Source organism: Peromyscus eremicus, chromosome 9 (genome assembly GCF_949786415.1).
Source record: "Peromyscus eremicus chromosome 9, PerEre_H2_v1, whole genome shotgun sequence".
Lineage (NCBI taxonomy): Eukaryota > Metazoa > Chordata > Mammalia > Rodentia > Cricetidae > Peromyscus > Peromyscus eremicus.
Window position 1 is genome coordinate 59303979 of NC_081425.1, and position 27859 is coordinate 59331837.

A 27859-nucleotide genomic window follows, 5' to 3' on the forward strand; every position below is an offset into this window, starting at 1 on the left:
AGAGAGATGAAGATAAATGTCTGAATCCAAATTTTAAGAGTCAATACCTGTGCTATGTTCTCTCAGAAGAAAGATGAAGGGCCGATCTGCTTTAAAAGCAGGAGTCCGGGACCTCCTCAGCAGCAGCACGGCTGGGGAGAGAACAGACCCTGTCATATTTCCTGTCCACTGCAAAGCACATGCAGATGTAGATACGTAGGTACTAACCTTGATTTGTCTTTAAGGAGTCAAAACATCTTAGTGACATTTTTCTGTGTGGTACTATGGGAGTGCAAATGGTGAAATTAAAGAGGAAAGATACTACTTAACCAATCCTGTGTCTCATTTTTAAAATATTCCATGAAATAGCTTCCCTCAAAGGTGAAATGCTGTATGATTCTATTCCTTGTTGATTGGGACAATGATACTTTGTCAAAATTGGTATCATTGCTTTTCAAAAGATTTTGGCTTGTCATTTAAAAAAAAAAGGCGACATCACACCTGGGCTTGGACTTAAGTGGTGTGGTTTACTACTGGAGTCAACTGGGCAGACTCAACAAGGCTAGACCTGCGTGAGCCGCTCTACACTGCTGAGTGCTTGGACTTCTGGATGTACCTGTGGCTGCCGATGACTTGGTGCCCTCTTCTGAAAGCTCCATCTTGGCCTTGTGGGTTGCTTCAGAAACATAAAAGTCATCTTGTCCTAATTAGAAAATGACAGAAACGTGAAGTGACTTACTTACATTTTCTGTATGCATCATGTATGTGTTTGAAGACTCATAGGTATTCAGTGCTGCAAGTACATAGGGAGTGATTAGATAGGAAACCGCCATTTTATTGTTTTTCTCCAACTCTCAAAAGCCTTATTCACAAAATTTAATACAGCTTCCCCCAAATTAGTAGAGACTGAACTCAAAGTTCATTTTAAATGTTAATATTAGCCTATATTTCTAGAACTTAGGTAAATCATTAGGCTCCCAAGAGTGTGTTATAAAGTAGATACTATTGCCCAGGAAGAAGTTCAAGAAGCTTTTGAGATAATTTCCCCTTGACTGTCTTCTTGGGCTGTAGTTCTTAAGATACTGAAGATAAAGTCACGGGATTGTATTGAGGATAATCCAGTGTTAGAAATGCCTGCTGTTCCATTCTATGGAGCTGGCTGTGCTGCTTGGCTAGTTAGCTCACATTAACAGCTGGAACCTGCAGAGAAATGTGATGTTGTAGCTATATTTGTGCTAACACTTTAGAAGATAAACTTAGCAAATAGTAATGAGAACTTAGAAGGCTTGACAGATTTCTGTAATTGAACAATTCTCCAAAGATGAAGTATATGTAGCAATAAAGGGCGAAGGTCAGCATGTAGAACTAAGACTTTAAGCTGCCCAGCCTTTCTGTCTGAGAGGAAGTGCTAATCTGGTATCACACACACCCCATCAGAACTGAGAATATTCAGGTTTCAGACCCAAAGCCCATTTCTACCCAGTCCTTTCCGTTCAAGAAACTGCCCTCTGTAGCACACCATCAGAGAGACTTGAGTCTTAGCAGTTGTTTTGATGTATTTAGGGAGCCTTGCTTGTTAGATTGGTCTGCACTAGACATGCACATGCAAGGAGATGGCCCCTGAAGGTTATGTGAGACTAAAAGGGAGCCCGGGGTACAGATTCTTGTGTATCATCATTGCAATGAGACAATGGGATATTAGATGGTTATTCCTGTTACAAGGAACAACTTTGCTGGCAGTAGAGGATAGGAAGAAGTCAGTAGATGTTCACTTGGTACCAGTAGGAGAGTCAGGTTGGTTTAACGGTCTTTTTCTGCTTGACTTTGAGAGAAGAAACAAGATTCTCTGTTAATGATTAACCACTTATAGCCCACTGAGCAAACCGTGGCAAAATTCAATTTTTGTAAAGAGCAGCTTTGATAGTTGAAGCTTTACTGTCTGTGACTTCATTACTATTCTGTCGAAACACTTTGTTATGATTAAATGAGTGAAGCTTCCCTTTGAAACCTCTTGTCAACTAACATACAGCAAATCTGAATACATCTTCCGTAAGCTAGGTCGGGCGGTTTTCAATGTCTTTGAAAAGGCAAGTGCGTTGCTTCAGTAGCTTTTTTCCCCCACCAGATTCTAAGAATGACCCAATAATTGTTGATGTTTGCATACCCATAGCCGAGACTACTCATAGCTAGTATGCCACCAACATAACATCTTTGAAGTTAATGTGGGAGATGCACATTAATAACTCCCACATTGTTGTGAGTAGGAAACTTTCTTTTAGCTGCCGATATGCTGTTGAGTGGCTCCAGCAGAACTGCAGTACATAGCTTTCAACCTCAAAGCCACCCTCACCTCCCATTTATCCCAGTTTTCTAGCTGAACTTTCTGGAAAGCACTTCAGCCAACTATAAACATATCAGTGCCCATATTACATGTTACACAGCAAATGTGAAGGATTCTTCCGCCCTCCTTCCCAGCATACTTCCCATTTCTCTTCCATGGCACTATTAAGGATTGCCCTTCCCTCTTAGACTGTTAGCTCTAGCAAGTAGAAATTATGGCATATTCACTTTACTACTTTGCCCAATTTTCAGAATAATGCTTAGTACATACACGTGTCAAAGAAGTGGTTGGTGTATATATCCAGGAGTAAGCACACTGTGGTCTTTGGCAAGTATTCATTTTCCACCCCCTTGCTTGGTCTACTGTTGGTCACACATTTGTAAATCATTGTCTGCCTTTTGACAGCAGCTCCTCCTCAGGACGGGGATAAGCATCATTTGCTTCCTTTTGTGTCTCTGATAATGATGATTTCCTTTGGGAAGAGCCACTCACTTGTCTTTTTCATCCTTTGACTTAGCTACTAAGAAATGGCTGGTAGGTGTGTAGTGTACTGTTGCAGCTAGCCCAGGATATGAAGTGTCAGGAAGAGTCTTGGGTGGCTCAACTAGCTATAGTTGGTTGCTTTCTCTGTCTTTGCCTCATTCTCTCCTTATTCCTTTCTGTGCAGTGTTGACTGTGCTCCCTCTGACCCGAATTAATTCATGCACTCTAGACAATTGGCTTATTCGAGTCATTACCTTGGCTTGAACTTCTTACAGGGCAGAAATGGGAAGCTGACTGCTTATGAAAGCAAAGACTAAGATGGTTTCTAAAAAGTTTTGAGTTTGTACACAAGGAACACCTCCTGAACTGGGGGTGTTTGTATCAAAGCCTGCTGATGGTTCTTAAGGGAGGGGATTACACAGAAAGGTGCCTACCTGTTCTCTCCAGTGAGGAGGAAACTGGAACAATTCAATAACTTTGTGATCTGTAGAGGTGTCAGTGGGGAGGGGGAGCTATATCTAGGCTCAGGTGAGCTTTGAAATGTTGAGTTCTTAAAATAAGAGAAGTGCTTTTTAGCTGGGAAAGGAGATTGTAAGTGATTCTGGCTTTGGAACCGAATGGAAAGGAAAGCTTTGTTGGGCTTCCTCAGTAATACAAAATGTGGTGACCCCTTGTTAATTGAAGAGAGGATGGCTCTGTTTTCTGATCATTTCTTCTCGTAAAAACTGCAGATAGGGCTGGTAAGATGGCTCAGCAGTTAGGTGAAGGTTCTTGCCTCACAAATCTGATGACCTTGGTTCAATCCTTGGAACATACATAAAAGTGGAAGGAGAGAACTGACTTCTCAGAGTTGTCCTCTGACCTCCAAATGTGTGGATCATGTACTCCCTCCACCCCAGCATGCACACACAATTTTTAATTTTAAAAACCAAGATATTGTGTCATACAATTGGTAAGGTGGCTGGTAGCTCTCCATTTGTTTTAATGGCCTTGTCTCTACAATAGGCAGAAGCTCACTGGTATGACATGAGTGGTCTTGGGTTATGTTTAAAGGTCGTCTTCGGAAAACTATATCTTAGTTGGCAAGCTGTATCTATTAAGGGTCAGATATTAAAATTTTTAACGATCACCAATTTCATATCTGTCCCAGTAACTCAGTTTCATTACCATCGCAAGAAACAGCCTTATATTATTATTTTTTTTTGAGACAGGGTTTCTCTGTGCAACAGCTCTGGCTGTCCTAGAACTTGCTCTGTAGACCAGGATGGCCTGAAACTCACAGAGATTCATCTGCCTCTGCCTCTGCCTCCTGAGTGCTGGAATTAAAAGCGTGCACCACCACATCCCGGCAGATTATTTTTAATAAGTGTAAGATGCTTAATTAATAAAAGCAGGTGTTGGGTCATCATTTGTTGATTTCTGTATTATTGGCACAAAACAATGGAAGAAGATTGTTAAGTCTTATCAGTAAGAAACATGAATACAAGGTCCATATTTAACACATGCTGAATTATTAAGTAAGCCAGATCTTTGAGCCTATGGTTCAATTCGTTTGAACAAATGTAAGTAAATGAATTGGATTAGATGTGAGCCATCTAAGTGGTACCCATAAGACTTGGTGACAGGCTGGGGTGATGGCTCAGTTGGTAAAGCTCTTGCTGTGTAAGCATGAGAACCCAGATTTGAACCCATGTTAAGGCGAAGGGACACGGTGGTGTGTATGGTTCCAGCACTGCATGGGCTGGGAGATGTAAGGGAGAAAGGAGTGGAGTCGCGTAGCTTGCTGCCCAGTATAGCCTAATCCCAGTGAGCATTTCTGTCTCAAAAACAGTGGATCACTTATCATATAGGCCATGGGTATTTTTGCTTATAGTGGGACTGCAAGATGGGTGAAGACCACTACAAGATTGACATTTGAATATGTCTTTCTCACATTCTGAGGGAGAAAGGCCAGGAATTAAGAAGGAGCAACAGTAAAACGGATTAATGCAGTGGTATGGAAGAGAGGGCCAAGAATAGCCTCAAAGCTGGCTAATTTTTTCCTTCTGGTACTGGGTACTGAACCCAGAACCCTAAAGTTTTTAATTTGGATGACTAAAAGAGTAATAGGATTTCCATTAGCTACAGGGGTACCATAGCTGAATTCTGAAGCCTTGAGAAGACCACTTGCTTGCCCATTATAAGATAGAATGTGCATAACTTGGCTGTCCCTCGCTCCTTGCCTTTGATCATTTTGCTGTTATATTTTTCCTTTCCTGCACTGTCAAAGCATGCCTGTTAAGGAAAATGTGTGGCTTGTGGTTTAGTATTGGCCTTGTGTATAGTTGTATACCAAGTACTGTGGACACTAGAAAACCTGACTATTGTCTTATCTCTGTACATTTAGACAAGTAAAGCGGTAATAGGTAGGTTTTTGGTGTGTGTGTGTGTGTGTGTGTGTGTGTGTGTGTGTGTGTGTGTGTTGTAGCATTGGAGATGGAACCCAGGACTTTGTGCATACTCAGCAAGCACTTTACTATGAACTCCTAGCCCCAAGATGGCAAATTTTTAGTCCTGTAATTAGATGTTTCCTGCCATGCTTTATTTAATAAGTAACTTGCTGTTGTTCTGTCTGGTTACGTCTAAAGCACAAGCCATGACTTGATGATCAGACTCTCATTATTTCTGTGATTAAGAAGGATTCTGAACAAAGATTTAGTACCAGGTATTCCAATGGTCTGGTGTTTAAGATGGTAACTTTCAAGTTCACCAAGTGAAGGCAATGTCAAGACTAATGAGAATGTCTGCTGCAGTGTTTTCTCCTCACAGCTAATCTGTAGAGTAGATATAGTCCAGGGCCTTTGAGTTGGCAAAAGTTGAGGGAGTGGTTCCCTCAAGAAATTCTCCAAGTAGATGTTACCATTCCTTTTCCTTTTGGTGTGCAATGTAAGCTCAGACAACAGGCTAACATGGTCCCTGTGGATCAGCAGCAGCATGTTAACTATGGAAAAGAATTTGAGCATGGATGCTAAGAAGAAGAGCATCTTGAAGCAAGGTCACGAAAGCACGGGAAGTCTGAGGAATGAATGAAGGAAAGGTTTACACTTAACTCATCACAAAGTTAAAGACAACTAGGAAGGAAAAGGGTTGCAATGGGATGACCATGATGCTGAAGGTTCTGGTGCTGCCTTAGTCTTCATGAGAGTCTGGTCATGGCAGAGGGAGGGCTCTTTACTTATGGCCACTTGCTCCACTGTGAAGGTGGTTTCCAATTCCGTGCTTAATATCCCCAAGGAGCACCCTCACCCACCAAATCTAATCCAAACTTGATGTTATCAGAGGCACCACATTCCTACATAAAGCCAACCACTTTATTCTTTTAATCAAGTGTTTTACTGTTAAAAAGCTCTATGGAAACAATAAAGATTCTTTTAATCAGAGTCTAACAAAACTGTCCCAAACATAATGCCCCCCAAAGATTGGAAGAATTGAAAAATTATTACCTGAAATTCCTTTCAAGTTAGCTTTGAGTGGGTCAAAAAGATCAGTGATACCCCATGATCTTAAAATGCTTTTTAAGTCAAACTGATTTTGGATTCGAAACCTGCAAAACAAAAGCAAACTATCAGTTGCTATTTAGGATTCACACTATTCTCTCACACACGCCGCATGAAGTATGAGGTTCTAACTGGAGATCAGTGCACGCTGGACTCCCACCTCACTGTGTCATTATTCCTTCCCTTGAGTCAGACCTCGGACCAACCTGACCCCTCTGGCCTTTTCCCCATCATGTCTATACTGCTCATTTATGATGGCCCTGTTTTCCTTGACTGCCTTTTAGTAACTCCATTCTTCAGCTATTACTTTCCTACTCAGATTTTCTGACTTTTTCAAAATGGTACTGGAGTTGGAATCCAGGACCCCCTGCATACTCAACTAATATTCTATTACTTGAGCTCTACCTCTAGCCTGGTCACTCCTGGTTCTTAAAGCCCAATTTGCAAAGTTGTACTCTTAGGGTGTAAGGAGTATGTGGTGCTCCTCAGTTCAAATCTGGGCTATGGAAGCCCAGCCACGATCACTTAGACTTTGCTCCTCACATTTGGGTAGAATCTCAGATATAATAGATGCATAAAAGTAGCTCTAGTGTCTTGTATAGTTTTTTCTACTGTGTAACACATTTTCATGTTTGCTGTGTGCAGTATGTGCCTTTGATGTGAGCAGAGAAGGAACTCAGCCTTGAATTGCCCAGTAAGCCATTGAGAGCAGAAAAAATCAGCACATCAGCATTTCCCCAGGAGAAAGCACTTATTTGCTGTTGAAGAAGCCTTCAAATAGACTGCATCTGCCATTTGTCTTTGAAAATATATATATAATTTAAATGGTCTTTTGTATAAACCATACATAACTTTAGAAAAGCAAAAAAGTATGTTGACATTTCTCAAACTATTCAGCCCACTTCTGACATTGTCTTAAGCACAGAGAACATCCTTTTCGAAAACTGTAAACGCTGAATGTAATACTTAGCGCTATGGACCTGGTTTTTTAGTTTGAGTCTTCTCATCAGGAACTTCTTACTTTACAGACTCAGTGGCAAGTTCCCTGACCTCTATTTCCTGGTTGTATTTCTTTGTGAAATGAGCATGACAGCAATCAAATCTAAATAGGGTTGTGACAATTCAATGCAGAGTAAGGAGTTCAGTACAATGCCCTGGCACTTAGCATTGTTTTCACTGTGGCTCACAACAATATTAAGAAAGTTAAAGTCTCTTTGAAACCAAAGACGTGAGTGAGAAAACTGAATAATAATCCCATGTTTTAGTAAAGTAGCAGCAACACAAGTCAGGTCTGACTTCAAAAGATTCCAGTGATGTTCCTGTATGATTATGAAAGCAGAACTAGAAGAAATGGCACAGGAACTCTAATAAACAGCCAAGAAGCTGCCTACTCTGTACAGAAGCTAGACTAGGGTATTAAAGAAAACAAAGCCATGTTCCATATGAATTCTCAAAACCATAGTAGGGATTGGCTTGAAATGAATTGGGTCCAAATTGAATCCAGCATCACATAAATCCTGCCACAATCAAGTAGACTTTATTGCAAGAATGCAAGACATGAAAATAAGATAACACATGTTAATAAAGTAAGGGGTTAAGATCACATGGTCGGCCGGGCGGTGGTGGCGCATGCCTTTAATCCCAGCACTCAGGAGGCAGAGGCAGGCGGATCTTTGTGAGTTCGAGGCCAGCCTGGTCTCCAAAGCGAGTTCCAGGAAAGGCGCAAAGCTACACAGAGAAACCCTGTCTCGAAAAACCAAAAAAAAAAAAAAATCACATGGTCATCTCACATCTCAACAGATGCAGAAAAGGCTTTTATCAAAATCTAACACCTTTTCATGATTGAAAATCAACAGGACTTAGGGGGATGTTCAATGACAGAGCACTTACCTAGCTTGCTTGAACCTCACTGCTGAAAACAACAAAAAACAATGTCCAAACAAAAAGCCCAACAAGCATCAAATACTCAGCCAACTTGGGACATGAGGTGACTCAAGATAAAGAATGTCCACAAACTCCCCACACTTAGCATCTTTCCTTCAAGTTTTCCATCTAAGATCAAGAGCAAGACAAGGATATCCACTCTCACCACTTCTATTTGGCCTTGTGCAGGAGGATGGGCAAGGCAGTTGCACAAGACAGATAAAAGCATCCATATTAGAAAGGAGGTAAAGGCTAGGGATATAGCTCAGTGGTACAGCACTTGCCTAACATACAAGAGGCTCTGAGTTCAGTCCCCAGTACCATGGAAAAAATGTTGTAAAATAAAAGAGTTTAAAAAGGGAAGAAGAAACTATCTGAATTCATAGATGACTTGGTCTTATGTGTAGAAAATACTGAAGAACACTAAAAAACCCTATTAGAGCTAATTTGAGATAATCTCATTTGAGATACAGTATCAAAATATATAAAGATCAATGGCATTTCTAATATTGACAAAGTGAAGATGAAATTCAGAAAGTAGTTCCAATTCTAATCCACCAAAATAAGCCAAATACTTAGAAATAAATTTAGTAAAGGAAGTGCAAGGCATGAACCCCTGGAAGCACCAAACACTGTCAAGAGAAACAGTGAACTGAATGGGAGGCATCCAGAGCTCACAGCTTGAGACACCCATGTCAGAAGATAGCACTCCCTGACTCACATACATATTCAAGACATCCCCATGTCTAATGCCAACTTGCTTGTTTGGGGTAGAAACTGGTAAGGTTGATCTTAAAATTCGTAAGTAAAAGTCTTTAGGAAGAAGGGGACAAGGTTGGACTCACTTCCTGATTTCTAGACTGACTGGTGTTCTAGGAGCCACAATGACACAACACTGTAAAAATACAAGAATCTATGCCCATAGAATCAAACTGAGAGTGCAGAAATAAACCCATATGTTTGGCAATTAATTTTGACAATGATGTCAAGAACATATAATGAAGGGAAGAATGATCCTTTCAACAAATGTATAGGATGCCAGGCCAATCACCACATGCAAACACATGAAGGCTTGGCCTCCCTTCACACTAAAGACAGTTAACTCTAAAAATAACATGGGCTTCAACTGATGGGTCCACTTACCATGGAAAATTGGAAAATTTGCAACAATTTGAAAATCTCACGGGTAAACTATGCAGCCTAGAAAAATAATGCTGAAGGGGAATGTATGTCATATACATAAAACTTATGGTCTAATTTGCTGTTTACTACAAGAAGATATGTGCAAACTTATTAAAACAAGTTAAGCTTAACATACACGTAGAGACTGCCACATGCAGCAGTTTCACTCTTGAAAATGTGAGCAGATGCAAAAATGCTGTGTTGATTCATAACTGTGTAAGATTGACACTCTGGTGTGATCATTTCACGGCCTCTTCTGTTGAGCATCTGCAGTGCTCCCCCCACTATTCCATGATTATCTCTGTGAAGGTGGCCAGTTAGAAGTGGTCTCCTGTGGGCCTCATTTATTTTTAACTATACATAATACATACTGCACATAAAATACATATGGTGTGTAGCAACTTGTTATTGGGACAAGAGCAGTCAAGAGCAGGCTATTAGTAGTTTTGTGGAAATTTCCTACAGCAAGGGAGGGTGGTGTTCCCTGGCCCTCAAATTGTCAAGGGTACAATAATTAATTCACAGTGGACCAGAAACCTAAAAGTAAGAGTTAAACATATAAAACTCTTGGGAAAACTAGGTATTGATCTTTGAGACTTTAATTAGGCAATGATTTTTAGGAATTACACAAAACAGTATCTCCTAGAAATGACTGCATAAACAAGACCAGAGCAGTGGCCATCTCAATGGACCTGTTAACATGAAAGGGGGAAATTTCCTCTGAGTTGCACCTCCAGATAAAGAACTGAAGGCAGCTAATGACTGCTGTATGTATGTAACTATAATAGCAATTTGAGGAGGGGCATAGGAGGGGCTCAAGAGAGGGTAGCTGGGAAGGCCTGGAAGGAGGAAAGGGAGGAGGAAAAGTAATGTTATTCCATTTCAACTAAAAACATTTAAAAAGGGCCGGGCGGTGGTGGCGCACGCCTTTAATCCCAGCACTCGGGAGGCAGAGCCAGGCGGATCTCTGTGAGTGCGAGGCCAGCCTGGTCTCCAAAGCGAGTTCCAGGAAAGGCGCAAAGCTACACAGAGAAACTCTGTCTCAAAAAACCAAAAAAAAAAAAAAAAAAAAAAAATTTAAAAAGAGTGCTTAAGTCAAATATGGTATTTTCATGCACTAGAATGTTATTCAGTCATTACAAAGAGATGAAATGTTCAAACGTTGTGCTAGGTGAAAAAGGTCCAATAAAAAGGCTAACACTGTACTTTTTGATTTGCATGAACTATCCATAAAAGATAGTCCATAGAGAGAGTAAAACAGTGGCTTCCTAGCACTGCGAAGTGATGACTAATGAATATGAGTTTCTTTTTAAGGTAATGAACATCTTTCAGAACTTGGAGTTGGTTGGAGGTGTAGCTCAGTTGATAATGTGCTTGCCTAGCATGCACGAAGCCCCAAGTTTGATTCCCAGTACTACATAAACCAACTGCCCTGGTGCACACTTAGGAGTCCAGGATTCGGCATCCAGAGTCAGAAGGATCAGAAGTTCAAGGTCATCCTTGGCTATGTGAAACACTCTCAAAAAAATTATAATTAGGGCTGGAGAGATGGCTCAGAGGTTAAGAGCACTGACTGCTCTTCCAGAGGTCCTGAGTTCAATTCCCAGCAACCACATGGTGGCTCACAACCATCTGTAATGAGATCTAGCACCCTCTTCTGTATACATAATAAATAAATAAATCTTAAAAAAAATTATAATTAGTATTCATGGTTGCACAATTTTGTAAATATACTAAAAAAGACATACAATGTGCACTTATTTATTTATTCATTAAGATAGGGTTTGCTAAATAGCTGTGGCTGGCCTAGAACTAACTATGTAGACCAGGCTGGCCTCGAACTCTCAAAGATCTGCCTGCCTCTGCCTCCTGAGTGCTGGGATTAAAAGTAGTGTACCAGCACACTCAGCTCAATGTGCACTTTAAAAGTGACTTTTATGGGCATTATATCACATTTAAAAGAGAGAGAGAGAGAGAGAATGTCCTTAGAAAAGTGTTGCACATCATGGTGGCCAGTGGCTTCTTCAAGGAGGCAAAACTCAGTTACATTATTTCAATCTTGCTTAGGTGTGTCCCCAAAGGTTCTTGTGCTGGAAGCTTGACTCCCAGGGTAGTGGTATTGAGTTGGTGGGGCCTTTGGGATGTGTGGCCTGATAGAGGGTGACCGCTCAGGACAACCCTTGAGGGCTAGAAACATAGTTCTGCTGTTGCTTTCCACGGGAGTGGTTCTCAGTGCAAAAGAGGAAGTCAGGCCCTACATCTCTCTCACATGCTTTTTTGCGTGTGACTGCTTCTGTCACCATTTCATCTTCTGTGTCACCATACAGAGCAGGGCAGATGCCGGTGCCAGGCTCTTAGACTTCCGGAACTGTGAACTAAATGCTATCTATAAAGTGTGTGTGTGTGTGTGTGTGTGTGTGTGTGTGTGTGTGTGTGTGAGAGAGAGAGAGAGAGAGAGAGAGAGAGAGAGAGAGAGAGAGAGAGAGAGAGAGAGAGAGAGAGAGAGAGAGAGAGAATGCATCAGGGAATAAACTGAAAAGTAACCTGATTTAGATCTGGATTTAGAAATATACCTTGAACCACAGTAGGCACAGCTAGGTTTTTGTTGTTTGTTCATTTTTTACATAGGGTCTCACTATGTAGTCCTGGCTAGTCTGAGCGGTTCTATATTCATAAACATATTACTTTCTAGTTTCAGGCATTGTTTTTCAAACCAATGCAAAGCAGGCTAGTACAATATCACATCTAATATTGTGAATTTTCTTAGTTTTCTCCTCTATGGACATAGAACCAAGCATTTTAGTCATTAGATCTATATTTGACATTATTAGTCATTTCTGTGGAACATGGGTATGATTGTATGATGATGGCTATCAATGGCCTATAAACATCCATTCTTGGTTTTCCTGATTATTGAATAGGTTAAATGATCTTGATGAAAGCTGAAGATCCTTTTTTAATTTTATAAATAAATGATTGCTCTGGAAGATGGCATCATAGTTCACCTCAGAGTACTGCTTGGTGATGTTCAAACTCAAACACACCCACTGGGCTCATGTGACATGCGTACATGTGACAACACACACTGCTGTCCACACGGTGTAAGCTCTTCAGGCGCTCATTCAGTGAAATCTACATGATGACCACATTATGCTAAATGGTTAGTGAATAATTTGAGGGAGCCAGAGGTAAATTCTTACTCAAAAGCTGGCTGTGTAGTGGCATGTAGTGGCATGTGTCTTTAAACATTAGAAGGCAGAGGCAGGTGGATCTCTGTGCCTTTGAGGCCACCCTGACCTACATAGTAAGTTCCAGGCTAGCCAGGGCTACATAGTGAGAATCTGTCTAAAAAACAAGCAAGCAAACAAGCAACATAAACCTGGCTATGTCTATCATGGTCCAACTAAATCCAAACCTAAAGCAGTTTTAACTTTTCGGTTTATTCCCTAAAGCACTGGTTCTCAACCTTCCAATGCTGTGACCCTTTAATACAGTTTTTTCATGTTGTGGTGACCCCCAACTATAAAATTATTTTTGTTGCTACTTCATAACCGTAATTTTAATACCGTTATGAATCGTAATGTAAATATCTGATACGGGACCCCTGTGAAAGGGTAGTTTGACCCCCAAAGGGGTCACGACCCACAGGTTTAGAACCACTACCCTAAAGAGTTTACAATTAGGCTTTTTGTTTGGTTGATTTTGATTCTTTGCTCTGGCTGGTGTGTGTGTGTGTGTGTGTGTGTGTGTGTGTGTGTGTGTGTAAGATTGGTTTTGTTTATGAAATAAATGGCTTTATTTTCCAAAAAATCTATTAGTCTTGGATTAGATGCTGGATACCTTGGGGTGATTACATATGTTTATCAGAACAAGCTTGTTTAAGTCATGGCTGAGGCCCTCAGACCTCCTCCTCCTCCTCCTCTGCCCTGTGTTTTCAGGGTCACTGCTGAGGGCTTGGGAAAACGCCAGTGTGATGTTCTCCTCTCTCTGTAGAGCTGTTTCCTTGGGATTCTTCCTTATATTAGCACTCCAGGCTAAGCTACTCATCTTTATGTGAGACAGCAGGTTCTTTCCTGGGCTGCACTTTCTCTCCACCTTACTACAAGAGCTGCCTTCCCTCCTGCACTAATTATTCTCAACTGTAACAAGATGGGGGCGCTGGTAGGGGCTGAGCATTTGCCTTTGAGAGATGGGTTTGTCTTGGCTTCGACTTCACCTTTGGCTCTTCGTTAAGCCTGATCTCATTTTAGACCAGGGCCCTGCCTCCGTGGGTCTCTCCTGTTTTTGATCCAGGAGATGGGCTTATTTTTAACTGCCTGGGGGAGGGAGCACTGGGAGGGAGCACTGCCAAGGCCTTTGCCTTTGCCCACTGGGAGCCCTGGCCTTGGAGTGTGACCAAGGCCCTAAGTGGACAAGAGTGTGAAGAATTCGTGCGCTGCAAACGAGCTCTTGGACATCAACACTATGCACTTAATGCTGACCTGCAAAGTTGTGCTGAATCTTCAAATGGACAGACAAGCTCATCATTTGAAAAACTCTAGGCAGAGCCCTTTGGTAAAACAATGAGTTTTGCTAACATCTTTGCTTTGGAAAACAAGAGCACTGTCATTAGATTTATTTATTTATTTATTTATTTTCAATTTATATTTTTATCTATTGGATTTTCTTCAGGGAAGGAAGCTCCCCACTTAGAACAAATGTATCTTCAACACAAAGATGTCAAATCTTGAATTTACTAGCTAATAGAGACAAGGTCTCACTAAATTGCTTAGGCTAGTTAGAATCACTCTGTAGCCCAGGCTGGCTTTGAACTTGCTGACTACCATCATCCTGGCTATCTGGATTTACAGCTGTACCGCCATACCTGGAAAACTCTTGAATTTTTGTGTCCTAATGTGGCTTCTGACTAGAATTACACATCTGCTTTCTCAGTTACATAGCCATCTTGTCTCTTTGGTTTGGGGGCAATGGCAGCTGTGCCCACAAGGGTGCCTCCTTACACTTCTTTATTCCATGGTGGCGTGCCTCCAGAGCAAGGAAGTAGGGACTTGAGTCGGCCCAGGGAGAGTAGTTCATCTCGGGAAGACCCCGAAAGTTAACTCAACTGTATGCACCATGATCTACTTTGCAGTGATTTTAAAAGAGACTCGACCCCCAGGGAACTTCTCCTTGGCCTGAGCTCATTTGACAAGCTAGCCCAGTAGGAGGATAGGCCTTGGAGTCTGACTGCTAAGCCCCACTGGTTACCATACTGATTCCCCTGTAAGGAAGACGCAGCCACTTACCTGGGAAGGAACACATCCATCCTGGTTCTCTTCAGCCTGGTGGCCCAGAGATGGATGACTCTGGCTGTGAGGTGCGGTTCAATGAGGTCCAGAGGGGTGTCCTTGTCTTTCGGAAGCACCAGGAACAAACTGGCCACCCTTCCCAGGTACAACAGCTCTAGAACATCTACTTCATGGCCTGCAGCATCCTGGAACTGACCTAAGGGTTCAGTGGGTCAGGAATTAGCTCTGTCTTAGGAGCCAGGGAAACCATACATGCTATAACCTGGGGTAGGCAGACTTACAAGACAGCAATAGTAAAGGAGAGTGCCGATTTCAGCCTCAGGAAGCAGTCTGAGTATGGGAACTGTTGGGTGACATGGCCCCTTTACTGATCCTAAAGCCCTTTAAGATCTCCCATGGGGCCTTACTCAAGGATCCATAGCAGCTGAGCCTGCTGGGACAATGTCTTAAGGGAGCTTGACCAGACTGGGCTTATTGGGGCCCAGGACCTTTGTCTTACATCTTGTTTTTCAAGAAAGGCTTTAAATCTACATTTCCTATGAAAAATCCCCAACTCTTGAAACAACCCACAGACCCAACAAAACACACATCCTGGCTGGATTTGGCTTGAGGACTGATCATGTTTGACTGTGACATAAACAGATAGTTCTCAGGCCGAGCACCTGTGAGTTTGTGGGTAAAGAAAATTGCTAGTTGAAGACAAGTCCAGGCCGCCAGGCGGAGTGTGATTGCAGAAGGATGTGATGGGACAGACTGCAGCAGAACACACTGGGCTGGAGGAGGGATGGGGTGCTGCTGGGGGGATTTAGGGAGAAAGGTGGAGATGAGTGTTAGCTGTGGCTCATCCTTAGCATAGAGACCGCTGGCATCTATAGCATACATGAGACCACCGGGCATCTGCTGACACTGGGAACCTCCCCCACGGATCCGGACAAGTAACCATAGGCAGGAGGGCCACATGGAGCAATGGCATTTCAGGACCAGGGGGCCCTGTAGTCTGGAGGCCTTTTAGCCCTTATTTGGTCTGGGCTGGGGGTTCTGCCATGAAAGTGTCTTCTAGGAGAGGTGTTTGGTCCAGGCATTTTTGATTTCATACGATCATGTTCATACTCAGTGCAGAGGCCAATGCTAGGCATGAAATTGGGTTCTCTTCCACATTTGTGTCCTCGGCATCCGGATGGACCACCATCCAAGGCCCCTCTGTAAGTCTCCTGCGACTCTGTACTTTCCTTCACCCACCCATGTGTCCTGTAAAACAGAGACCACCTCCCCTCTCTTGTCTGAGTTGCTGGGTTTCCTCTAACTTTCTGAATGTGAATGGGGGGAGGACTCACCATAGCTGACCTCTGCCACTTGGTGCATTGTTGGGACTTGAAGGATGAGGCCATGGGCGCAGGTGAAAGGCAGGGGCTGCGAGACCAGGGAAGAGAATCTTCTCTGCCAGGTACTTTGGAAGGTCATGGTGCTCATGATGGAGAGCTGAGTAGACAGGGCACCAGCCCGTCCCCACAGTGGACTACCTGGGCCCTCACCTATAGATAGAAGAGCTTGTTTCTCTCTCTCCCCCTCCCTCTCCTCTCCACCCTTGCCTTCCTCCCCCCTCCTCCTGATTCATGTTATTTTCAGTTTATCAGAGAAACTTTAATTCCTATGCTGCCAAGGGACCCACAGTGGCTGGCTGCTAACTGGCTTTGAACTTATTGTCATGGAAATGGGAAGTAAGAACTCAGGTTCCCAGTGGGTCCCTGATAACTGCACTCCTGCTCAGGGATAGTGAGGCACCTTAGAATTTGAACTGCAGCCTTCTTATTAGCATGTATTCATTATAATCTCCCTCCCTCCCTGTTTCTAGCTGGTGCTCAGAGTGCCCCGGGTCTGTTGAGTCATTTCCCAGAGATCAGCAGGCAGTCTCCCCAGGCAGATGCTTGCAGGGATGGGGCCCTACGACTAGAGAAGACTTCACTCTGTCACCCCCATCTTGGGGCCCACTAATTGCTGAGCTGCATCCCTCACCATACCTTTGCTGAGGCAGCTACATCAGAACACAGTCTGGGGAAGGCTGTGTGGTTAGAATGTCATGTAAGAACAGGAAGGAGGAAGCGGACCGTTCCTACGGGGACAGTTTCTGTTCCCGGCCTTCAGATGTTCAATAAACACACTCTGGGCCAGGTTCTGCCTAAATGCTTGAAGAAATCTCCCTGACTTTTTGGTGTCGTTCCTCATTTCCCAGATGAGAGGAGTGGGGCTCAGAGAAGTTGCCCACATACTACCATCCACCCAGTCACCCCCCAAAAGATCCTTGCTTTTGAATCTGAGCATATTCACCAGCTCCATAGTCATCGCTTCGAATAGCTACAGCAAGTCTTCCTTTTTCTTAAAGGGAAGCCAGGCTGTGAGTTGAGAACACCTATGTTGAATTTTGAGTGGGTTCCCTGGCAGCTCAAGGAGGAGACAGGGAATCGCTCCTTAATTAAAAACGTATTTTAACCATGTGTCTATGTGTTTGTCTCTGTGGGAGTATGTGCACATGAGAGCAGGTAGCCTTGGAGGCTAGAAGAGGGTATCAGATCCTCCACAGGGGGTTAAAAGCAGTTGTGGGCTTCCAGGTCCACCCTCTTCACAGCTGAGCCATATCTCTGGCCGCGAAGATCACTCCTTGTGAAATAAATTGCTGAAGACAGCATAGAGCATTTGAAAATACTGAGGTAGTACAGCACTCAGTCTACATGTATCTCAGCTTTCTGTTTGTGTGTTTGTTTTTTTTTTGGTCTTCTGAGACAGGGTTTCTCTGGATACCTTTGGAGACTGTCCTGGTCTCACAGAGATCTGCCTGCCTCTGACTCCCAAGTGCTGGGATTAAAGGCGTGGGTCACCACCGCTTGGCCTCTGCCCTGTTTTTAAGCAACACTGGATCTTGAACATTCTCCATTTATCTGAGTCTTTTGTGTATTTACCAAGAACACTGCAGCCAGTCTACCTGGATTAGAATCCTGGCTTGGTGGCCCACAGGCAAGCAAGAAACTCAATCCTTGGTGCTTCGGTTCCTCCATTTGTAAAAAGGAGACAGCCCCCACCTTTTAGAATCAATGGGCGGGTGAAATGGAATCCGATTTCAAACAGCATTAAATCAATAGATGAAAGGCTAGCCAGTGTTTGTGACTTCCACCCACTTCATAACAATCATAGCACATGGTGGTACCACTGATGATTGGATTATGCACAGCAAAACTCCAATAGAACCAAGTGAAACATTAATTAGAACTTGTCCTTGTGTGTGTGTTTCCTTAACCTAAGTTTCCCAGAAGCTACTTTTCTGCCCCCTCCCACCCCCCACTGCATTTTGCTGTCTGTCACCTGGGGTTAATTGTAGGTGAAAACAGAACTTGGTGAGAAATGACCTGGGGAGAGTGACATGGGGCAAATCCCGCAGGGTATTTCCAGAGGTGATAGGCTCTGAGGAACACCTTACCATGTGCCCGTGTGCTCAAGGATGGGTGTGTATGTGTGTATTTATGCTGGGGTGTGAAGAGGAGGAACCGAGGAGGCACAAGCCGGCTTCGGTTGTTTCACAGAACATGGACGTCACCGTCACTCAAAGGTAGATCTGCCGTCTCAACCTCTGCTGTAAATCAGGGCATCCTGAGCCTCACCAGGGCTTCTGGCAAATGATGGGTGACAACACTATTTCTTTCCAGCCCTCTGCCCTTGGCCTCGCCAAGGAGGATGTTTTTCCATCCTTTTACCTGTGCTCTGTCTGGGTGTGCCTTTAGAGACCTCCAGGGTGGTGCTGTTGGGCTCACTAAAGTTGGCTGGCTCCAGACTGCTGTTGGCCCACCAGGAGACCTGCTCCACAAAGCAGGGGGACAGAGACGTTCCGGTTTGCATGAAAAGGGTGCAGGCCAGCTCCATCCCGATGCCCTGACTGGAGTTGTGCAGTGTGGTATAAACAGCGTGCAGGAACGCTCTCACTCTCGGGTCTGTGAAAAAGAAGTGTTTGTAAGGGCTTGCATAGCTCCCATCTGCAGGTTGTCTCAGGTGTGTCCACCCAAAGAATCCCTCACTGGAAATGGCATAGCTACCTGAGTTGAAATCCACCTAACCCTGTAGCTTAAAAGTTGGTCCGCAAAACATGCTAGATCACGAAAAAATGTAGCTGGAAGGGAGTCTGCTGATGCCTTGGAAGTGGCAAAACTGTGCTTTCCTGACTTCCTGATTCAGGGACATTGCTGAGTTCCTGGAGGTGAGTGTAGCAAGCTTTTTTTGTTGGCCACCAGCTCACAAACATGGAGACGTCTTATTGATTATGAAAGCTTGGCCATTAGGTTAGGCTTGTCCCACTAGCTCTTATAATTTAAATTAACCTGTTTCTATTATTCTACATTCTATCACATGGCTCAGTTACCTTTTCTCTGTCCCATATGTCCGATTTGTACTGCGACCTCTTGGCATCTCTGGTGCACCTAGATTTATCCCTCTGACTTCCTCTCTGCCTGGAAGTCCCGCCTATCCTCTCCTGCCTAGCTATTGGCCATTCAGCTTTTTGTTACACCAATCACAGCAACACATTGTCACACAGTGTACAAATATTCCGCAGCAGGAGAGCCTAGAGCTGGGATCTGGCAGGTCCATTGTGCCATGATGGAATTTCTAAGATGGAGCCAGAGAATTAGTCATGTGCAGTATTGTAACAATGGTGGGCAATGGCCAAGGAGCTGCTGTCCGAGTTAGGCTTTGCTGTGATTAAGTACTACAACCAAAGGCAACTTGGGGAAGAAATAGTTTATTTTACTTTACCTTACAGTTTACAGTCCGTCAATGAGGGCAGAAACTCAAGGCAGGAGCCTAGAGGTGGGAACTGAAGCAGAAACCGCAGAAGACTGCTGCTTCCTGGCTTGCTCCCTGTGTCTTGCTCAGCCTGCTTTTTTTTTTTTTTTTTTTTTTTTGTTTGTTTTTCGAGACAGGGCTTCTCTGTGTAGCTTTGCGCCTTTCCTGGGACTCACTTGGTAGCCCAGGCTGGCCTCGAACTCACAGAGATCCGCCTGGCTCTGCCTCCCGAGTGCTGGGATTAAAGGCGTGCGCCACCACCGCCCGGCTCAGCCTGCTTTCTTACACAACCCGGGGACTAGCTGTCCAGGTGGCAGCACCCACAGTAGACTGGGTCCTTCCACATCCATCATTAATCAAGGAAATGTCACACAGACTTGCCTACAGGACAATCTGAGGGAAGCATTTTCTCAACTAAGGTTCCTCTTCCCAATGTGTCAGAACATCTGCCTTGTCAACATATCAAACCTAAGTTCTCGAATGTGGGGTCTTACTGAGCTAACCCCCCTGCTCCCTTAAACTGCTCTTGTCAGATGTTCCACCACAGCAAAGAGAAACAACAACACCAAAACAATACAGCCTGGGACTGCTGTTCTTAGAGCCAGAAATAGTAGCAGAGTGAGCACCCTGAAGTGGATTTTCATGTGATTTCTTGTCTCTACTGAGCCTGACTTGTCCCTGCCCATCTACACACGGAGAAGCTCGTTTACATACATTCCAGAATGTGCAATGCTAGGACAGATTTTTAAAGCTTGATGCTGTCTACAAACATTGTACACAACACTCCACAGTCCCAGTTACAATGAATGCTCTCAGCAACACTTTGAAATAAAGGCTATGGTCCTTCTGATGTAGGGAGGAGGCAGCTGAGGCTCAAACCCATTCATCACTTGCTTAGGGTCACCATGTCGGAGGTAGTGCTGTCTCCTCATCCTGTGGCCCACAGGAAGAGGAATGTCTGGGCTTGAGAAGACCCTGCTTGGGAGAGCTCTGTTCTCCTGATGAACAGGAGGTGTGGAGCACATAGACTTTCTGGGGGAATGGGGGCTATATTTACTACATTCTAGAGCCTTCTAGAGGGGCAGAAGTGAATGGTTTGAGAGCTGAGACAAGGCTCTCCAAGCTCTCTGAGAGGAACCATGTCTCTGCTGGCTTCCACTCAGCCTCCTTCCTCCAAAGTAAAAAGGTGTTGGGAGAGTGCTTATAATTAAGTATTTGTAACAGGGTTCTGAGAGAGAAAAAGGAGATGAAAATAAACCCACAGGAACTGAAAAATCATCCTTTTAGTTTATGTGATAGGTGTCCTCAAAGCTGGTGGATCTGGTTTCTGGAAGGTTCTAGACTCTGGAAGATTCATGTCTATAAAATTTTTTGAACTATGAGAAATGTCTTCCAAATACAGATATTTTAATTTTCAAGAACTCAGAGAGGGGCGTGTGCAGGTGCTCCCCAGCAGGTGTGGTTGGGATGGGAGGATGATGAAGCTAACTCTGATGAGGAAGAGAGAAAGCAAGGTGCTTATAAATTGATGCAACTGCTTCCCGGCCCAAGCGGGGCTGAGGAACTGTAGAGAGAACACAGGCTTTGGAATCAACAATCTGGAGCTTGAACACTGGCTCTGTCATCTGCCACTGGGTCAGCTGGGCTTTGCCAAGCCATTTATCTCTTGTGTTAGTCTGTGAGAATCAAATGACACAGTTGTAAAAGAAAATTCAAATTACAAAACAGAATTCTTTCCCTGGGACTAGACCACCTTCCTTTCTGAACCTCTGTGCTAAAATGTTCTCATTAATTTACCTAGAAGAATAATGAAATTCTTAGAAGCTGGAGCATTGGGGAACTGTGCATTCCCCACAGACACAAGACCCAGAGAATCCAAGCTGGATCTGACTTGAAAGGCTGCTCCCTGAGCACTCGTTTTCACAGTATTGGAAGTTGCTGTGCAAGCTTCCAAGGGAGGGAAGCAGCCAGTAGTCTTACCCAGCAGAACTACAACAATGACCTGCAGCATGACACAAAACCCCCAGAGGTGTAATAGTGGCACACGTATCTTGTCAGTAGCCAACAGCTCTCTAATTGAACGTAAGACCCACTCAACAAGAGGGAAAACATCCTTGGTATGGGAAACCTAGCCAGTTACCTGGATCTTAGAGGAGAACCTGCAACCACTACTTTACTAACCAGCATAATTCCTAAGGACATTCCAAATATCTAGTCTTTATACCCACAGATAAGATTAGTTCTCAACCCTCACCAAAGAAACTTCTCCTTGCAACAGATTGGAGACCATTTACAGAACACCACAACTGGTCAAATGCAGTGCATGAATGATTCTGTAGTGCCCAGACCCAATAGATAACACCTGCAGCACAACTCCTTCACCTCAGGAAACACAGTGAGGGAAAGGGGGCTGAAAGACTGTAAGAATGAGAGGACCAAGAAATCTACTGTGAGACTGTGTCTCCTACAAATGACAGGGACGTTTTACCCACGAAAGTACAACGACGATGGACATGCTAATATAGAAGGGAAATCTCCTGGAGTCTTAGCCCTAGAAAAAGAACTCCAGGCAACCGAGGAATGCTGAGAAGGGAAGAAATAGCCTCCCCCAAGAAAGAGCCCTCCCCTAATTGGTTATCCAATACCATGTGGTCAAACCCTGAAATCATACATACACATTAATTAAGTAATAATAATTAATTGAGTAACATTAAATGGACTGAACAGGTTGTGTTTATATATTTAGGTATTTGTGTGTGTGTGTGTGTGTGTGTGTGTGTGTGTGTGTGTGTGTGTGTATCAACAGCAAATAAAAAGAGGCCATGATTTCAAGAAGGAGCAAGGGGGTTGGAGGTATACATGGGAAGGAGTTGAGGGAGGAGAGGGAAGAGGGAAAATGATGTAATTATATTTTAATTAAAAATAAAGAATATATTAAAAGTTAAATTCCGTGTACATGTGTGTTTGTGCACATGAATTCAATGCTCCCAGAAGTCAGAAGATAGTATTGGAGCTGGAGTTACAGGTGTTTGTGAGCTCTCTGACATGAGTGCTGGGGACCAAGTTTGGGTCCTCTGCAAGAGAAGCATGTGCTTTTAACTGCTAGGTTATGGCCATCTTTCCAGTCCTGTATCACCTTTTAAAAGAAAAGCTGGGCTGTGGCAGGTAGCTGGCATTGGTGTAGGATTGTAAGCAGGGCACAACACAACTGAAATGGAGAGAGTGATGAAGAGGACTCTGAGGATGGCCTGTCCCTGTTCTTACTAACTCATGATGACACCATGCAAAGGTAGAACAATGTGTGGTTCAGAAATGTAAGGGGTTTGTTGTCCTGCAATAGAATTCCTGACACCCGGACAGTATCTAACGGGCTCTGTGGAGGCCCTGTCTTCATCATCATATTGTCAGCCAGTTAACCAGGTACCAGGATGGCATCTGGTCTCAGAACTGACCCTCTCTTGCACGTCCCACCCTAATCATCCTGACTTGTGTGAGACTCTGTTGAAGGCTGAAGGGCCCGCCTTTTCCTTTGTATTCATGTTTCTGTTTCCTGGCCAGGTCACATATACTATTTTCTGGGGATCCTCTGACCTGCTGGTGGAATCACGAAAACACTTGACACTCATCCCCAACTACAAATACACACAGCACTCACCTCCATCTACAAACACACACGGCACCCACCCTCATTTATAAACACACACGGCACCCACCCCCATCTAAAAACACACATGGCACCCACCCCCATCTACAAACACACACGGCACCCACCCCCATCTACAAACACACACACACACACACGGCACCCACTCCCGTCTACACGTGTTGCTCCCCTGAGACAGAGTTGCTGCCTTCAGAGTTCTCCTCACGTACACAGGCCAAGTCCCTAACCAGTCGTGGCCCTTCTAGGGAGAGCACCACAACACTTGGTGAATCGTGCTGTGCTGACTATAATGGGAGCCTGTGGACCTGTCCACTGCTATGGTATATAACTGCTGAGTATGGCAAAGGTCTAAAAACTACCTTGAGTTTCAGTTGTCACGGGAGAGAACAGACCCATCTGTTAGCCAGCTGGAGTGTAAGACTTGTTTCAGCAGTGGCCAGCGTATGCACCCAGGAGGACAGGCAGTTCAAGTGGCACTTGGTACCTGACCTGTTGAGTGCTAACCTTGACTTGCCAGCTCAAGGGTCCACGGCAAAGGAAGCTGTGGCCAGGCTGGGTTGACATTATTTCTTCTGACAAATCTTAATTCATACAAAGACCACTCGTGTCATTTTTAGTGACATGTTCATTGTTTTGAGACAGGGTTTTTGCTCCATAACTGGAACTGAGAAATCTGCCTCAGCCGCCACAGTGAGCTTTTTATTGGCATCCTGTTCTGAGACTGAGAAGGGACGGTGATGTTTGCCGTAGCCTATAGTTGGTCAAGTGCTGAGCTGTGTTAGGAGTGTAGGTTCATGGGGGCTGAACTGTGTTCTGAAGACTTTTATCACTGTCAGGGGAGCTGTTCTGAGATACACAATACACAGATTTAAGCTGATGAATTGAGCACTGGCCGGAAATCACAGAATCATGACAATAGGTTGGTCAGAAGCATAGTTTTGGATCTAAACAGTTTGCGTTTAAGTCCAGCCCTGCCACTGATTGGCTATGTGACTCAGCAAGTTGCCTCTACCCTGTGCCTATCTGCTTCCCCAGACAGGGATGGAAATGACATCATCAACCTCAAAAGGGTGTTGAAGCAATCAGTGAATGTTTACAACGTGTTTCCCATGCTGCCCAGCTACAACAGGCACACTAAGAGGGGGCGGGGGTTACTCAAGACTGAAGTACTGCCATGAGGCTAGAAGGGAGAGGCTCCACAGTTGAGAGCAAGCATGGCTGTAAAGTCTGAGTGTTTCACGCATGGCCACGCGTCTGTGCCTGTGCACACTGGGTGCTGAGCTCCCCACTCCTGAGAGCACAGGAGCAGAGGGGAGCAGGGACCAGGCAAGAGAGAAAAGCCTCTTACCTTGCACGGTATACCCCAGGACACTTGCCAGCTGCCAGCCAGTGTTTCCCCGGGCTCCAAACTGCAGGATCTCCAGGGAGAGGGACACACTAGCCGGGGAGATGACAAAGTTTGTCCCGTTCCTCTCTGCCGCTGCACTCCGGTAGAGGTGAAGGGCAAACTCGGTCTTCAGCAACCACAGGCCTTCCCTGAGGGGGCTGCTTCCTCCTGCTGAGGAGCAGGAGGAGAGAAGAAAGAGGGTGGCCAGCAGGAGAGGCGGCATGGAGGCTGGGCACCTGCAGTTCAGAGGGAGGAGAAGCAGAAGGAGAGATGCTGGCGACAGTGATGACAGCATGTCCCATCACCTGAGAACTGGGGCACCCAGCTTTGTCTCCAGGGGCCGGGAATGGCCAAAGGACAGGCTTGTTGAACTTTCTTGATTGCCCACGGTGATCCTACCTGTCTAGGTTGCTTGACTGGGCTGGGATCCTTTTGAAAGCTCAATCACGTGCTTGAAGATCTGCTCCTGTTACTTCCTGCACGTTTGGCCTTGGGAAAGTCCTGATCCTATCAAAACAAACCATTATGTTGGGGAAAGGACTGCCAAAAGTGCATCCTATTCCTTGTTCCTTGGCACTTAGCCTGTTTACAGCTGTGCCACGTTTATCATGAGTAGTTATAACATTGATCACACTCAAAGATTATCTTCTATGCTAGAGAAATTATATACACTGGGTTAATATTCTAATAAACATACTAGCTTTCACAACTACAGTCATGGGGACTGTGTGCTAGAGAACTCAGTGACTCATCAGTATGGGGAGAGTAACAGGGCTGTGACAGATCCTGGCCTTCAGGAGTGCTACATAAATATCAAGAATGCATATGTACATTCAAAGACTGATTCATGGGATAATGGGGCCTAGAATACTAGAATCTGTTCTAGATGGGTTACTCTACAGAGAGTAAATCAATCAAAAGAAAACCCCTCCTCAGAACTGTGCCCTTCCAAGGAAGACAGGATACCATGAGTAAGAAAATCATTCCCCAAGAGAGCAGAGCAGAGTGTTTTCAGTGGCTGTGCTAGTGGCCAGACAATGGCAATCTTCCCTAAGTGCTTTAACTGCGGGACCAGGCTAGGCTGATGGGAGAGAGAGACTCAGTCCAAAGCACTTCCTATACAAGCTTCCAAGCAAGGCCCTGGACTCAGCGGTGTTCACTTTAGATAAAGACCCGAGAGAAAAAGCCATGTTTTCCAGTTCTTCCCTTCATAGCTGAGTACACATGCACACAGCCTTGGAACCCAGTGAGTGGGAATTTGCCTGGGTGTGTGTGTCTGGAGGGAAAGTGGCCTTTAGTCTAGGGTTATTACTGAAAGCTTTAAGTCCTACTTTGAGAGCTCTTGCAGCTTCTACAAACTCCCCAAACACCAGCCACCCTCAGCAACCAGACTTAGATGCCCAGGCTCCAGGTGACCCAAGCCATGCCGTGGCTACCAGGGATGAGCTGCATGCATCATACTCACCGACTCTTTGCTCAAATGGCGGTTTCCTTGTTTGATTCTGCTCTTGTGTCTCAAGCATCAACATGCTGCTCTTTTAAAAAGAGTGGAGCAGAATGTGCTCTGAATCACAAGACACCCCAGGGAGGAAGCTGGCGATCGCCGTCTCTGCCGGCGATGTCTCTACCACTCCGTCCAAATTCCTGGAGTGTGGAGGTTCTGCAGGGAGCCAGGAGAAGCAACTCAGCTCTAGGCAGCAAAGCCCAGATGAGAACGGAGTATGTACGCCCTGGGGACAGAGTCAGCCATGCCCGTCAAACCCTCTTAGGCTTGTGACCTGGTTGTACCAGCAAGGAAGCCTTCATCTGGCCCTTCATTACTTTGAAGAATTCCACGGTAACTCTGGGTTTTGCTGGGTGCCAGGTACCTAATGCTTCTCCCCTCCTCCTGGAAGGAAAACAATAGATCAGTCTTTGAGCGTGACCTGAAACTTTGAACAAGTTCAATGCTGTAAAGGAAAGCAGTGCCAAGTCTGGCTCAACCAGGACAGCTGGCCTCACCTGTTGCTAACAAGAGTGAGTGTACCTGCTGAGTAATGAGCGCTAGAGCAGCCCGCCGATACAGCACAACAGCCCACTGTAATAATTTGACAAAGAGAGGTCCAGTGGGGGCTCTCTTCACCCTGACAAACACTCACACCCCTATAATCAGTGGGCAATGCACTTTAAAGTTTTAGCGTAGATACTCAAGTCAAGGGTAATTTGGTCTTAGGAAAGTTACAGTTCTGTAACTGCTTCCTATGAAATCTCTCCAAATCTTGAAGTTTGATGTAAATTCACTCTTGTGTGTCTCAGACCCTAAGCCACAGTATGACAAGGGGAAGGAATGTATTCAACTCCTGTTCACGTACCCGTACAAAGCATTCCATCCATCCATGCACCCAAGCTATAGCTCCTGACGGTTTGCTGGGTTCCAAGGCTCTGGGCTAGGTTGGGGAAATGCAGCACTGAATCAGCAACCTGGATTTCCTCTCACTGGACTCGGTCTTTCTCTTTGAATATGGATGTCAGATGTGCTCAGTGCCAGTGTTAAACAGGAAGCTGCAGGAAATGGCAAGGGCTTCCTTGCAAGACTGTGAGGTTCTTAAGGCTGGACTTAACTTAGCAAAAGTTGGCTAATTGCCAATGCTAGTATGAATTGCTGCTTGAAAAACAACTTCTGAAATTGGGCAATCTGGCTGTGTCCCTTCTGTGAATCTGATTTCCCAACTTTAGCAAGGCACAGTTCTAAATTGCTTTGGAAAACATTTTCACGTTTTCATGAAATTTCACAGGGAAACTTAAAATGCTGGAGATACTTCCCACATGGATTAAATATTTCAACGTGAGGATGAATAAAATATGAATAGCAACTGATTTTTCTTTGGGGTACTCAGCAGAAGCTGATGCCATCATGGTCTCTGATCGTATCAAGATTGGGTGTTGGCTTCCATCTGGCCAGGACAGATTGGTTATACTGCAATATTTATTCATAGCTATAACAACAAGCAAGCCGAACATTACTGAGTATTCTCTGCGTTCTAGGAACTATGTTGGATTCTTTCCATTCACAGCTGGACATTGTGTGAATCCCCATGACAAATGCTATGAGGATATATATTATTCCCCTTTTCACAGAGGAAAACTAAGGCAGAAGAATTCAAGTTTTTGCTGAGGTTTGAACCTATTGCTAGCTGCTTTCACTCTCAGACTTATGTTATTTCTGACAGCCTTGGTGGTGTGTTAGGAGGCTGAGACATTGGATCTTTTGAA

The 27859-nt window shown here is 44.5% G+C and overlaps 1 protein-coding gene across 1 annotated transcript; it reads right to left on the reverse strand.

Moving 5' to 3' along the window:
- Window positions 1-33: 33 nt before the first annotated feature.
- On the reverse strand, window positions 34-26292 carry Serpine3 (serpin family E member 3). The gene is made up of 9 exons (XM_059273068.1): window positions 26073-26292; window positions 25007-25114; window positions 24569-24843; window positions 18476-18709; window positions 16067-16264; window positions 14730-14928; window positions 6286-6386; window positions 596-682; window positions 34-131 (listed from the first exon to the last, which is right to left on the reverse strand). The coding sequence occupies exons 3-9, from the start codon at window positions 24828-24830 to the stop codon at window positions 34-36; spliced, it is 1179 nt and encodes a 392-aa protein (XP_059129051.1). The 5' UTR covers window positions 24831-24843; window positions 25007-25114; window positions 26073-26292.
- Between the last annotated feature and the right edge of the window lie 1567 nt (window positions 26293-27859).